Source organism: Oncorhynchus gorbuscha, linkage group LG08 (assembly GCF_021184085.1).
Source record: "Oncorhynchus gorbuscha isolate QuinsamMale2020 ecotype Even-year linkage group LG08, OgorEven_v1.0, whole genome shotgun sequence".
NCBI classification, from domain to species: Eukaryota; Metazoa; Chordata; class Actinopteri; order Salmoniformes; family Salmonidae; genus Oncorhynchus; species Oncorhynchus gorbuscha.
Window position 1 is genome coordinate 66,334,689 of NC_060180.1, and position 13,196 is coordinate 66,347,884.

The 13,196-nt window shown below is 46.3% G+C and overlaps 1 protein-coding gene across 7 annotated transcripts in view; it reads right to left on the reverse strand.

The window, feature by feature from the left end:
• Nucleotides 1-1,772: 1,772 nt before the first annotated feature.
• The window catches only part of LOC124042039 (coiled-coil domain-containing protein 18-like), a 29,422-nt gene continuing 17,998 nt past the window's right edge, over nucleotides 1,773-13,196 (reverse strand). For 5 of the 7 annotated variants that reach the window (XM_046360317.1, XM_046360316.1, XM_046360315.1 and 2 more), the window contains 3 exons: nucleotides 12,753-12,916; nucleotides 11,632-11,845; nucleotides 1,773-3,180 (listed from right to left, as the gene is read on the reverse strand). In XM_046360317.1, the coding sequence (XP_046216273.1) occupies nucleotides 2,802-3,180; nucleotides 11,632-11,845; nucleotides 12,753-12,916 (757 nt within the window). In that variant the 3' untranslated portion in view covers nucleotides 1,773-2,801. Of the gene's footprint in view, nucleotides 3,181-9,000; nucleotides 9,488-9,767; nucleotides 11,283-11,631; nucleotides 11,846-12,752; nucleotides 12,917-13,196 lie in introns of those variants that run through there. The other 2 variants (XM_046360321.1, XM_046360320.1) reach the window with 2 other exon arrangements.

Here is a 13,196-nt window from a genome sequence, read left to right on the forward strand (position 1 = left end):
ATCAACCTAGCCAAGGCTTTCGACTCTGTCAATCACCATATTCTTATCAGCAGACTCAGTAGCCTCGGTTTTTCGGATGACTGCCTTGCCTGGTTCACCAATTACTTTGCAGACAGAGTTCAGTGTGTCAAATCGGAGGGCATGCTGTCCGGTCCTCTGGCAGTCTCTATGGGGGTGCCACAGGGTTCAATCCTCGGGCCAATGATGTTGCTCTTGCTGCGGGCGATTCCCTGATCCACCTCTACGCAGACGACACCATTCTATATACTTCCGGCCCGTCCTTGGACACTGTGCTATCTAACCTCCAAACGAGCTTCAATGCCATACAACACTTTATCACAGTGCCATCCGTTTTGTCACTAAAGCACCTTATACCATCCACCACTGCGACTTGTATGCTCTAGTCGGCTGGCCCTCGCTACATATTCATTGCCAGACCCACTGGCTCCAGGTCATCTACAAGTCCATCCTAGGTAAAGCTCCGCCTTATCTCAGTTCACTGGTCACGATGGCAACACCCATCTGTAGCATGCGCTCCAGCAGGTGTATCTCACTGATCATCCCTAAAGCCAACACCTCATTTGGCTGCCTTTCGTTCCAGTTCTCTGCTGCCTGTGACTGGAACAAATTGCAAAAATCGCTGAAGTTGGAGACTTTTATCTCCCTCACCAACTTCAAACACCTGCTATCTGAGCAGCTAACCGATCGCTGCAGCTGTACATAGTCTATCGGTAAATAGCCCACCCATTTTTACCTACCTCATCCCCATACTGTTTTTATTTATTTACTTTTCTGCTCTTTTGTACACCAATATCTCTACCTGTACATGACCATCTGATCATTTATCACTCGTGTTAATCTGCAAAATTGTAATTATTCGCCTACCTCCTCATGCCTTTTGCACACAATGTATATAGACTCCCCTTTTTTTCTACTGTGTTATTGACTTGTTAATTGTTTACTCCATGTGTAACTCTGTGTTGCCTGTTCACACTGCTATGCTTTATCTTGGCCAGGTCGCAGTTGCAAATGAGAACTTGTTCTCAACTAGCCTACCTGGCTAAATAAAGGTGAAATTAAACATTTTAAAATAAAAAAACTCTTACAATGAAGCAGGGGGGAAGAGGGATACATAGTGTCACGTTCTGACCTTTATTTCCATTGTTTTGTCTTTATTTAGTATGGTCAGGGCGTGAGTTGGGGTGGGCAGTCTGTGTGTTTTTCTATGTTGGGGTTTTGAGTTCAGCCTAGTATGGTTCTCAATCAGAGGCAGGTGTCGTTAGTTGTCTCTGATTGAGAATCATACTTAGGTAGCCTGGGTTTCACTTTTGAGTTGTGGGTGTTTGTTTCCGTGTGAGTGTTTGTTGCCACACGGTACTGTTTCGGTTTTCGTTCATGTTCCCGTTTATTGTTTTGTATTTTCATCGTGTTCAGTTTCTATCTTAAAATATACGTTATGGACACTTACCACGCTGCGCATTGGTCCTCCGATCCTTCTCGCTACTCCTCCTCAGAAGAGGAGGAGGAATGCCGTTACACATAGTCAGTTGTACAACTGAATGCATTCAAATGAAATGTGTCTTCTGTATTGAACCTAACCCCTCAGAGGTGAAGGGAACTAAATAAATAAAAATTAAAAAACACTTGTTAGTGGAATTCTATATTCCTATATGTTTTATAGCCAAAATCAAATTCACACTCTCTCTATTTCATTAATGAGTTGTAAAATTCATTAATTATGCATGAAGTAGATCGAGACCAGTCTTAAAAGGCAGGTAACAGCGTTTATTTCAAGAGAGTACTGCCACATACACATATTTCCACAGGTTATAAACTGAAAATGACGTCAGCGTTTTCTAAACGTTCTCTCTCTTTCACCAGTAGAGAGGACCTATAGCTCTCGAGCCTTCGCTCCACCCTTGAAGTCAATGTCAGTCAGTATAAATCAGCATTCTAGACAGTCTGCAGATAGTCCGTCCCTGCCACCTGGAGATTGTACAAATGAATGAACTAAGGAACAGACCTTCATTGTTACTAAACTCCTGACTACATTATATACAATTGGGAATGGGAGCAAGAGAGAAAATTAATATATGTACAGTACATTATAGCATTTGGACTAGTCAGTTCTGATTGGAATGTATACATAATTAGTCATTTCAACCATAATTTCCTCTAACAACACTTCATGAGATAAGTGGAAGATCATGTTTTCAGATGAACTAAGACATTTGTGACCCTGTAGCATAATGGACTGAACTGCAGCTTTTTGAAAACAACCAGTCACAGAGGAATGACTAAATGAATGCTACATTTTATTTAAAATGAAATTCAATGAAATACTGACACCACAGAAAATGTTCCAATGTTCCATCAATAACATGTTATATTCCAAATTTTGAGTACATCATACATATAGTAAAGTTGCTGAGCATATCCTGAGTGGGTTCTAGGTGAGCTTGGCTGTACCAGCAGATGTCTGGCTAAGTGTCACGGCTTACTAGGTGTGTAGGTAGGAATCAGGTGCAGAGAGTTCCAGGGGGAAAATGCACTTTATTCCGGCACAAAAATGGTAATGCCCAAAAACACAGGGCCCAAAACACTGACCCACCCAAAACACAGGGCCCAAAACACTGACCAACCCAAAACACAGGGTAACACGGTCCGGAGCACAACAACACCTACGACACAAACATGAACACAAAAATATCCCGCACAATAAAGGGCGGGTTTCACACGCTTAAATAGGGAAGCAAATGAAGAAAACACAAATCGGAACAGGTGCAACTAATAAGATAAAACTAACAGAAAAAAGGGGTCAGTGGCGGCGAGTAGGCCGGTGACGACGACTGCCGAGCACCACCCGAACAGGCGGGGGAGCCAACTTCGGCGGGAGTCATGACAGTACCCCCGCCTCGAGGGCGGCCCGGAGGGCGAGGTGCCGGACGATCCGGGTGGAGGCGGTGGAAGTCTCTCAGGAGTGAACGCTCCAAAATGTCCCCCACCGGTACCCAGCACCTCTCCTCCGGACCGTACCCCTCCCAGTCCACGAGGTACTGTAGGCCCCTCACCCGGCATCTCGAGTCCAGAATGGTACGTACTGTGTACGCCGGGGACCCCTCGATGTCTAGAGGGACCTCAGGCACCTCACCTTCTTGTAGGGGACCAGCCACCAGCGGCCTGAGGAGAGACACATGAAACGAGGGGTTAATACGATAATAAGTAGGAAGTTGTAACCTATAACACACCTCGTTTATCCTCCCCAGGACTTTAAATGGCCCCACACACTGTGGCACCAGCTTCCGGCAGGGCAGGCGGAGGGGCAGGTTTCGGGTCTAGAGCCAGACCCGGTCCCACGGTGCGAACACGGGGCCCTCACTGCGGTGCTGGTCAGCGCTCTTCTTCTGCCGCTCCCCAGCCAGTCTCAACGATTCCTGGACGGCTTTCCAGGTGTCCTTTGAGCGCTGCACCCATTCCTCCACCGCAGGAGCTTGGGTCTGTCTCTGATGCCATGGGGCCAGGACCGGCTGGTAGCCCAACACACACTGGAGGGGAGACATGTTAGTCGAAGAGTGGCGAAGGGAGTTCTGAGCGAGCTCTGCCCAAGGAACATACCTCGCCCACTCACCTGGCCGGTCCCGGCAATACGACCGCAGAAACCTGCCCACATCCTGGTTTACTCGCTCCACCTGCCCATTACTCTCAGGGTGGAAACCCAAGGTCAGGCTGACCGAGACCCCCAGCCTCTCCATAAACACCCTCCAAACTCTGGATGTGAACTGGGGACCCCGATCAGAGACGATGTCCTCAGGCACCCCGTAGTGCTGGAAGACATGGGTAAACAGGGCCTTCGCAGTCTGCAGGGCCGTAGGGAGACCGGGAAACGGGATGAGACGGCAGGACTTAGAAAACCGATCCACAACAACCAGGATCGTGGTACTTCCCTGGGACGGGGGAAGGTGAGGGAGTCCACCGACAAGTGTCACCACGGCCGTTGTGGAACGGGGAGGGGCTGTAACTTCCCTCTAGGCAGGTGTCGAGGAGCTTTGCTCTGAGCGCACACCGAGCTGGAGGAGACATAAAACCTCACGTCTTTCACCAATGTGGGCCACCAGTATCTACCCCTAAGACTCCGCACTGTCCTCTCGATGCCAGGATGACCCGAGGAGGGTAGAGTATGAGCCCAACAAATTAACCTGTCACGGATACCCCGCAGGACGTACTGAGCCCCTGCTGGACACCTAGGGGGGGGGGGCAGGCTCCAACCGTGATGCCCTCTCTATCTCTGCGTCCACCTCCCATACCACCGGTGCCATGAGACATGAAGGTGGAAGGATGGGGGTCAGCTCGATGGACCGCTCCTCGGTATCATATAGGCGGGACAGCGCGTCGGCTTCAGTGTTTTGGGAGCCTGGCCGGTACAAGATGGTGAAGCGGAACCGGGTAAAGAACATGGACCATCTAGCCTGACGCGGATTCAGTCTCCTCGCTGCCCGGATATACTCATGATTACGATGCTCAGTCCAGATAAGAAAATGGTGCTTAGCCCCCTCAAGCCAATGTCTCCACACCTTCAGAGCCTTGACTACAGCTAACAACTCCCTGTCCCCCACGTCATAGTTTTGCTTTGGTGAGCGCTGGGACAGCACGGCCCCTACCCCAGCCTCGGACGCGTCCACCTCCACTATGAACGCTAAAGAGGGTTCCGTTTGCGGAACTCCAGGGCAAAGTCCTGCGTGCTCCTCGTCTCCTGTCGCAACTTCGGCGGGAGTCTTGACACTAAGTGCACAGTTCTGAGTAAAAGGTGAAATAAATAGCACCTGAAATAAAAAACAAAAAGGCCCGAATCAGAAGAAACCAAAATATTGTTGCGGTTTGTTGCTGATGCCAATCTTGCGGTCAAGTGATTGAAATACAAAAACAATTGTCTTTCGATACTTATGTTGCATTGGCGGCTTTAAGAACTGATATCAGTTTTATTTGTTTAAGTTTTTATTTTATTTTATTTCACCTTTATTTAACCAGGTAGGCTAGTTGAGAACAAGTTCTCATTTGCAACTGCGACCTGGCCAAGATAAAGCATAGCAGTGTGAACAGACAACACAGAGTTACACATGGAATAAACAATTAACAAGTCAATAACACAGTAGAAAAAAATGGGCAGTCTATATACAATGTGTGCAAAAGGCATGAGGAGGTAGGCGAATAATACAATTTTGCAGATTAACACTGGAGTGATAAATGATCAGATGGTCATGTACAGGTAGAGATATTGGTGTGCAAAAGAGCAGAAAAATAAATAAATAAAAACAGTATAAAAACAGTATGGGAATGAGGTAGGTGAAAATGGGTGGGCTATTTTCCTATAGACTATGTACAGCTGCAGCGATCGGTTAGCTGCTCGGATAGCTGATGTTTGAAGTTGGTGAGGGAGATAAAAGTCTCCAACTTCAGCGATTTTTGCAATTCGTTCCAGTCACAGGCAGCAGAGTACTGGAACGAAAGGCGGCCAAATGATGTGTTCGCTTTAGGGATGATCAGTGAGATACACCTGCTGGAGCGCGTGCTACGGATGGGTGTTGCCATCGTGACCAGTGAACTGAGATAAGGCGGAGCTTTACCTAGCATGGACTTGTAGATGACCTGGAGCCAGTGGGTCTGGCGACGAATATGTAGTGAGGGCCAGCCGACTAGAGTGTACAAGTCGCAGTGGTGGGTGGTATAAGGTGCTTTAGTGACAAAACGGATGGCACTGTGATAGACTGCATCCAGTTTGCTGAGTAGAGTGTTGGAAGCCATTTTGTAGATGACATCGCCAAAGTCGAGGATCGGTAGGATAGTCAGTTTTACTAGGGTAAGCTTGGCAGCGTGAGTGAAGGAGGCTTTGTTGCGGAATAGAAAGCCGACTCTTGATTTGATTTTCGATTGGAGATGTTTGATGTGGGTCTGGAAGGAGAGTTTGCAGTCTAGCCAGACACATAGGTACTTATAGATGTCCACATATTCAAGGTCGGAACCATCCAGGGTGGTGATGCTAGTCGGGCATGCGGGTGCAGGCAGCGATCGGTTGAAAAGCATGCATTTGGTTTTACTCGCGTTTAAGAGCAGTTGGAGGCCACGGAAGGAGTGCTGTATGGCATTGAAGCTCGTTTGGAGGTTAGATAGCACAGTGTCCAATGACGGGCCGAAAGTATATAGAATGGTGTCGTCTGCGTAGAGATGGATCAGGGAATCGCCCGCAGCAAGAGCAATATCATTGATATACACAGAGAAAAGAGTCGGCCCGAGAATTGAACCCTGTGGCAGCCCATAGAGACTGCCAGAGGACCGGACAGCATGCCCTCCGATTTGACACACTGAACTCTGTCTGCAAAGTAATTGGTGAACCAGGCAAGGCAGTCATCCGAAAAACCGAGGCTGTTGAGTCTGCCGATAAGAATATGGTGATTGACAGAGTCGAAAGCCTTGGCGAGGTCGATGAAGACGGCTGCACAGTACTGTCTAAGTAAAAAGGTCCATGAGATTTTAGCATTCAATGTTAGCACTGATCAAAGTCATAAAATATAACCGCACAGAGGGAAGAAAATGAAGGAACAAAGTCCTTTTTAAAAGGTTCATAAATGTAACTGTAGATCTCTAAAAGTACAATGATTGCATATTTTAAAAAATGCAGCAAAAATGTTTATCTTCAGAACATATATTGTAGAACACAAGTAAAAATGTGGGTACATTACTCAACCTTTCAAATGTAACAAGGCCTAACGGTACCAGTTACCACATACACATGAATTCAGTCACTAACGTTCTTTCACACAAGCTCAGCCCTCAAAGCAAATTCTACCAGTCATTAATAATGCATTAGAAAAAGTCTGAGTAAAATCTTGACATAGTGTAGATTTGGACTAGAACACAGTGAAATTAATACTATTCATAGTGAGATGATTTGCAGAACATTAAGCAGAGGTTAGAGCTAGAGGTTACACGCTTTCAGCTGCCAAGACAGAAAAGAGAAACTTCATATCTCTAAGTGATTTTATGAGCCTGGGTACAACGGGTTCAGGGGAATTGCGGAGAACAGGCTGAACTTGATACAGTATGTGCAATCAAATCCAAATCGTAAAAGAATGAACCGTCTCACTAGACACTCGAGGCATATCAATAAAAATGTAGAAAAGTAAAGATATATAATAATTCATAATAAACAATAATAATAAACGGGTTTGCAGCAGCACAACATCATCTCTGTTGTTTGAGTCCCTCTCGAACATCAACTACTCGCAAACACTTTCAACATATCAGGTCAGGCGCAAAGACACTCAAACACCATTCACACCCCCTACCTAGTCACTCTAAACACCATTCACACCCCCTACCTAGCCACTCTAAACACCATTCACACCCCCTACCTAGCCACTCTAAACACCATTCACACCCCCATTCACCTAGCCACTCTAAACACCATTCAAACCTAGCCACATTTCACACCCCTACCTAGCCACTCTAAACACCATTCACACCCCTACCTAGCCACTCTAAACACCATTCACACCCCCTACCTAGCCACTCTAAACACCATTCACACCCCCTACCTAGCCACTCTAAACACCATTCACACCCCCTACCTAGCCACTCTAAACACCATTCACACCCCCTACCTAGCCACTAAACACCATTCAGCCACCTAGCTAAACACCATTCACACCCCTACCTAGCCACTCTAAACACCATTCACACCCCCACTCTACCTAGCCACTCTAAACACCATTCACACCACCCTACCTAGCCACTTCACCCTAGACACTCTAAACACCATTCACACCCCCTACCTAGACACTCTAAACACCATTCACACCCCCTACCTAGCCACTCTAAACACCATTCACACCCCCTACCTAGCCACTCTAAACACCATTCACACCCCCTACCTAGCCACTCTAAACACCATTCACACCCCTACCTAGCCACTCTAAACACCATTCATTTTACATTATGTCAAAGCTGATCTCTTAACCTCTTCAGTTTACAAAACCGAAACAGATCTCAAACACAAAAGACAAGTCACAGAAAGACCATATCACTGGAGCATATCACTGGAAACGCAAGTGCCGGTCCAGACTGGGCAACACGGGGAAGCCCGATCTCAGAAGGAGAGTGCAATTAAGCAGAGGGGGGTGGTGTATGACCAATATACCACGGCTAAGAGCTGTTCTTAGACAGACAGAGACAGAAACAGAGAGAGAAAGAGAGAGACAGCAACAGAGAGAGAGACAGACAGCAACAGAGAGCGAAAGAGAGAGACAGACAGCAACAGAGAGAGAAAGAGAGAGAGAGAGACAGCAACAGAGAGACAGTACAATAATACTGTAACTCATCTCTCCCTCCGTCCATCAGTATAATAATACCATAAATCACCTCTCCCTCCATCTATCAGTGTAATAATACCGTAACTCATCTTTCCCTCCAGCAGTACAATAATACTGTAACTCATCTCTCCCTCCAGCAGTACAATAATACTGTAACTCATCTCTCCCTCCATCAGTATAATAATACCATAAATCACCTCTCCCTCCATCTATCAGTGTAATAATACTGTAACTCATCTTTTCCTCCATCAGTATAATAATACTGTAAATCACCTTTCCCTCCATCTAGTACAATAATACCGTAACTCATCTTTCCCTCCAGCAGTACAATAATACTGTAGCTCATCTTTCCCTCCAGCAGTACAATAATACTGTAACTCATCTTTTCCTCCAGCAGTACAATAATACTGTAACTCATCTCCCTCCAGCAGTACAATAATACAGTAACTCATCTCTCCCTCCAGCAGTACAATAATACTGTAACTCATCTTTCCCTCCATCAGTATAATAATACCGTAACTCATCCTCCATCCATCAGTATAATAATACCGTAACTCATCTCTCCCTCCAGCAGTACAATAATACTGTATCTCATCTTTCCCTCCAGCAGTACAATAACTCATCCCTCCCTCCAGCAGTACAATAATACAGTAACTCATCTCTCCCTCCAGCAGTATAATAATACTGTAACTCATCCTTCCATCCATCAGTATAATAATACTGTAACTCATCCCTCCATCCATCAGTATAATAATACAGTAACTCATCTCTCCCTCCAGCAGTATAATAATACTGTAACTCATCTTTCCCTCTCTCATACCTTCCTAAGAATCCTCCTTCCCTTGTAGTTGTGCTTTTAGCAGGTCTAACCTGTCACTCAAAAACTCCACCTGTAGAGACAAAACATGAGGTGATAGTCAACAGCCCTTCACATTTATCACTATACCAGAATGGAGAGTATGTGGTTTCCAGGGCCAACAACAACTCCAAATGAGTGTAATGTGGCCTTTATGATGTCTGTCTCAGTCTTTAACCTCTTTCTCTGGTCCAGTCTGCTGTAGGGACTGCCCCTTTTTGTCTATCTCCAGGGTATGGTCTCTGATGACCACGTCCAACTGGCCCAGCTGAGGAAGAGGAGGGAGACACACACAGAGAGAGAAAGGCCTTATTTCTTATAATTCCATCTATTAAGACTTTGGCCATTCAAATTAAATATACTATGGCGTGCCACACAGTTAATGTTGCCTCACACACACACACACACACACACACACACACACACACACACACACACACACACACACACACACACACACACACACACACACACACACACACACACACACACACACACACACACACACACACACACACGGTGGATCTGAAGGCATGTTATGTGGAGCTGGGGAACCTACCCAGAAGCACCGGCACAACTGTGAAATCACACACGCGCACTCAAGATCTCATCTGATCACATCTGTGTAAAGGGCATTTTGTTTCACACAGACACACGAGGGAATCAAAGGAAAACTACTTGTGACTGTAATGCAGAGATGTTGTGTGCGTTTCAGATGAACTGCGTCGCAGTCTGAGTCACTGATCAACAAATCACCTTGCATCCTAAATAACTAGTCCGTGTGTAATCTCAGTTAACCCATAACAAAAAATCTCACGCAATTTGGTCAGATGTTCATGTTTAGGTAGTTCTGTCCAGGAGAGATGAATCTGTGTGTGACCCAGATAAGTGATTCTGATCCCCTCAGACAGCCTGTACTCAGTCACAGAACGTAGTCTTTTTGACACCTTTAGTTTAACTTCAATCCTACTGCATCCATGCCTGAGGGGAGGAGTTACAGCACAGTAGCTGTTCAATAGGATTTTACAGATCATCAGGTGTTGCTGTAGTTGTCATTATGTTTGAATGAGAGACGACCCACGTGTATACATGTCAAAGATTCACAATAATCCCCATGACATACACCCGGTTAGAGCGCGCCCTTTGACAGTTGGCGACACTGTCAACTTATCAAGTCATGTTGGCTGGGGGACAACTGTGTATTTGACAAAGATGTTTACCAAAGATGAAGTGGCTGGTTGGTATCAAACAGAGGGTATTAACTCCATACCAGACAGACAAGAGTGATATTGTATTTGGAATGGAGAACAGGACGTACAATGTAATATCCTGTTCTGTGTCTCTGTGTACACAAAGAGATCATGTGTATCAAATGATTTATGACTCATCACGGGTGCTTGATATCCGTGTGTGTGTGTGTGTGTGTGTGTGTGTGTGTGTGTGTGTGTGTGTGTGTGTGTGTGTGTGTGTGTCCAAAGCAACAGCTCTTTGTTCTCCGCAAAGCCTCAAAAGAATACACAATTTATACATTCTAAAAACAATACATTATGAAATATATAATACAAATAGAATGATCCATATAATGAATGACAGAGACCAACTCAGCCTGCCACTGTATAGTACAGTTAGCCTCCTCCTCTTGAAACGGAGGATTTCCCTTGATGATGATGATGATGATCACGTCAGGATTCAGTGTAAATAGGAGCTACGTTTTCAGCATTGCTCCTAATTCTCAACAAATAAGTTATGCACAGTATGTAATATGTACTTTTAAAAATAGTATATACATTTTACACATATCATATTTCCTTTTTTATGTGGTAAAAAGTCACAGTAAAAAGACAAACAAGGTCATCCAAAATCAATGATTATTAAATCTGACCAAAGAATGTTTTAATTTTGTTAAAACCAAAACAAAACGCAGGACTTTGGATCCAGTCTTCCCAAATCGGTCTGTCAACGAAGTCGCAGACACAAATCCACAGCGCTCGGCAGGTCAGCGGTTGCCATGGTTACACTGTCCATAGACAGCACGTGTTACTTCCGGTGTGCTGGCAGCGCTTCTTCAATGAAATGTGTAATGAAATAGGTTTTAGAAATGAAATACCTTCACCTTCAAATTGCCATGCAGTCATTTTATTACATTTTCCCCTGACCGTACTTGGGGAGGGGAACTTTTGTCTGTTTGGAGATGATTTTGTTTAAGAAGCATTTCCTAAAAGGTTTGAGGGGAAACCTGTCTTCTTCAATGAAGCAACAAATGGAGACCACCGGTCATGTGTGTGTGTGTGTGTGTGTGTGTGTGTGTGTGTGTGTGTGTGTGTGTGTGTGTGTGTGTGTGTGTGTGTGTGTGTGTGTGTGTGTGTGTGTGTGTGTGTGTGTGTGTGTGTGGCGGTTGGCAGAGAGGCTCACCTGAGCTCGGCGGACAGTTTCTCCAATGAAATCTGTCTTTCATCTGCGCCAAGCTGCGTGGCCTGTAACAGGTCTCTCAGCTCCTGTAGTTTCTCTAGGGTGTCGTGCATCTCATCGCGCACCTCCTGTAGCTGTCCCTCCAGATCCTTCACATGCTGCACAGAGGTCCGCCTGTCCTCCTCACAGCAGTGGAGCTTCTCCTCCAAGTCCACAACTGAAGGGGGGAAGAGAAGGGGAGGAGAAGGGGAAGAGAAGGGGAAGAGAAGGGGAAGAGAAGGGGAAGAGAAGGGGAAGAGAAGGGGAAGAGAAGGGGAAGAGAAGGGGAAGAGAAGGGGAGGAGAAGGAGAAGGGGAAGAGAAGGGGAAGAGAAGGGGAGGAGAAGGGGAGGAGAAGGGGAAGAGAAGGGGAAGAGAAGGGGAGGAGAAGGGGAAGAGAAGGGGAAGAGAAGGGGGGAGAAGGGGGGAGAAGGGGAAGAGAAGGAGAAGGGGAAGAGGGGAAGGGGAAGGGAAGAGAAGGGGAAGGGGAAGAGAAGGGGAAGAGAAGGGGAAGAGAAGGGGAAGAGAAGGGGAAGAGAAGGGGAAGAGAAGGGGAGGAGAAGGGGAAGAGAAGGGGAAGAGAAGGGGAAGAGAAGGGGAAGAGAAGGGGAAGAGAAGGGGAAGAGAAGGGGAAGATGAAGGGGAAGATGAGGGGAAGAGAAGGAGAAGAGAAGGGGAAGAGAAGGGAAGAGAAGGGGAAGAGAAGGGGAAGAGAAGGGGAAGAGAAGGGGAGGAGAAGGGGAAGAGAAGGGGAGGAGAAGGGGAGGAGAAGTGGAAGAGAAGAGGAGGAGAAGGGGAGGAGAAGGGGAGGAAAAGGGGAAGAGAAGGGGAGGAGAAGGGGAAGAGAAGGGGAGGAGAAGGGGAAGAGAATGGGAGGAGAAGGGGAAGAGAAGAGGAGGAGAAGGGGAAGAGAAGAGGAGGAGGAGGGGAGGAGAAGGGGAAGAGAAGAGGAGGAGAGGGTTTCCACAATGAACGTTCTTTGTTCAGTTCAGTTCTAGAATCACAGAAGTCTAAAGGAAATGGGCCCTAATGAATGAAGAAATGAAGAAAAAAGTATCTAAAATACACCCCCCCCAAGTGTCCTACCCGTGTCGTTCTTCTCCTCCAGTAGGCCCTGGGTCTTCTGCAGGGTCTCCTCCACGTAGCTGAGCTGGGAGGAATTCATACTGGTGTCTCTCCGCAACCTCTGCAGCTCCTGCTCCATGGATGACAGCTCCCCACGACACGTATTTATCTCAGACGACAGCTGACTGGAATACACACACGTTAGTAGGCATATCCTCACACAGATCAAATCAAATACACTGTCACAGACATGCAGAGATCACACCGGGAACTCACACACATTCTAGACACCCTCCATCTGGCGTCCAACTAACAGTGCACAACCGTGCCCCCATAATGCTACTGCACTACCTGCAAAAAACTCAGGATCTGTAGGACCTGGGACCAAATTAAAGTACTAACTGAGTAACTTAAAACTAGAATACTGAGTAACTTAAGTACTAACTGACAAGTGTTAGGAGCATC